The 1,199-nt window shown below is 45.0% G+C and overlaps 1 protein-coding gene across 1 annotated transcript in view; it reads right to left on the minus strand.

The window, feature by feature from the left end:
• Window positions 1-811: 811 nt before the first annotated feature.
• LOC102007848 (olfactory receptor 4D1-like) overlaps window positions 812-1,199 on the minus strand; it is a 6,024-nt gene continuing 5,636 nt past the window's right edge. Inside the window, exon 3 of the mRNA XM_005394585.1 lies at window positions 812-1,193. Within this exon, the coding sequence (XP_005394642.1) occupies window positions 812-1,193 (382 nt within the window). The remainder of the gene's footprint in view (window positions 1,194-1,199) is intronic.

Genomic DNA, 1,199 nt, shown 5'->3' on the forward strand with positions numbered 1-1,199 from the left:
CCAGGCTAACCTTGAATTTGCAATCCTCCTGCCTCAGCCTTCCAAGTAACTGAGATTACAAGTATGTACCACTATGCCAGCTCAGGTCTTCCTGTCTTCATAAAAACTATCATGAAGAGGAGGGAGTTCTGCTCCCATACCTCACCTGGCCTAAGTACTTCCCCAAAGCCCTTCCTCTGAATACCATCAACATGAATTTGAGGATGGTTTCTAACACATGAACTTTGGTGGGAAGCACATTAAAATCATTGCAAGTAAGTAGCATGATTTGAAAATTATTCAAGAAGAATTTGATAGAGCTGAAACAAAACAAAGAACAAATGCCATTATGGGCAAAACTCAGGCAATGAGGTAGGTAGGGCCATAGGTAGGATAATAGAATGTGACTGACCTGGAGCTAAAATGACATAGCTGACCATACATCACAATATTCATCTACACACGAAGAACTTTCAAGGTTTCCCCTTGTGGTTGTGGGAGAGTTGGAACTTCAAATTCCATTCACTTCTGCCTCTAAACCTGGGGTCAGAGGAACTAAATTTTGCTACTCACTTGCTGTTCACCTTTCAGTAGTCACTACTCTCCAAGTTTCCTCATTGTAAAACTGTTTAATTAGAATATATCCACTGTAAATTTTATGAGATAAATGTGTGTAAGGGCCTAACACAGTACCTAACACTGGAGAAGGTCCTCAGGAAATATTAGTATAATCTGAATTGTTGTACTTTATAAAGATCTTCTTCCATTTTACACAGGGGACAGCACAAGTTTGGAGACAAGACCTGTCCTCTGAAGTCAACCTATTGAAAGTTCACTCTCTGCTGCAAACCACAAGGCGCTTGCCTAATCTCTTCATGGCTGCCTGCATCTCCTGGTTCCTCAGGGTGTAGATCATGGGGTTGAGCATGGGGGTCATGACTGTGTAGCTGATGGACACAGCTTTGTCCAAGGGGAAGGGGGTGAAGGGCCGGGAGTAGATATAGACACAGGGAATGAAGATCATAGACACCACGATGATGTGGGTGGTGCAGGTAGAAGCTGCCTTCCTCCTCGCCTGCCCTGAGTGAGACCTCAGCAGCACCAGGATGACAGTGTAAGAGACGAGAAGGAGGAGGAACCAGAGGAGCACCAGCAGCCCACTGTTGGAGATCATGAGGAGCTCCAGGAGGGAGGTGTCAGTGCAGGCTAGTCTGAGTACC

This window comes from Chinchilla lanigera, unplaced genomic scaffold (assembly GCF_000276665.1).
Source record: "Chinchilla lanigera isolate Chin_1 unplaced genomic scaffold, ChiLan1.0 scaffold00050, whole genome shotgun sequence".
Taxonomy (NCBI): Eukaryota; Metazoa; Chordata; class Mammalia; order Rodentia; family Chinchillidae; genus Chinchilla; species Chinchilla lanigera.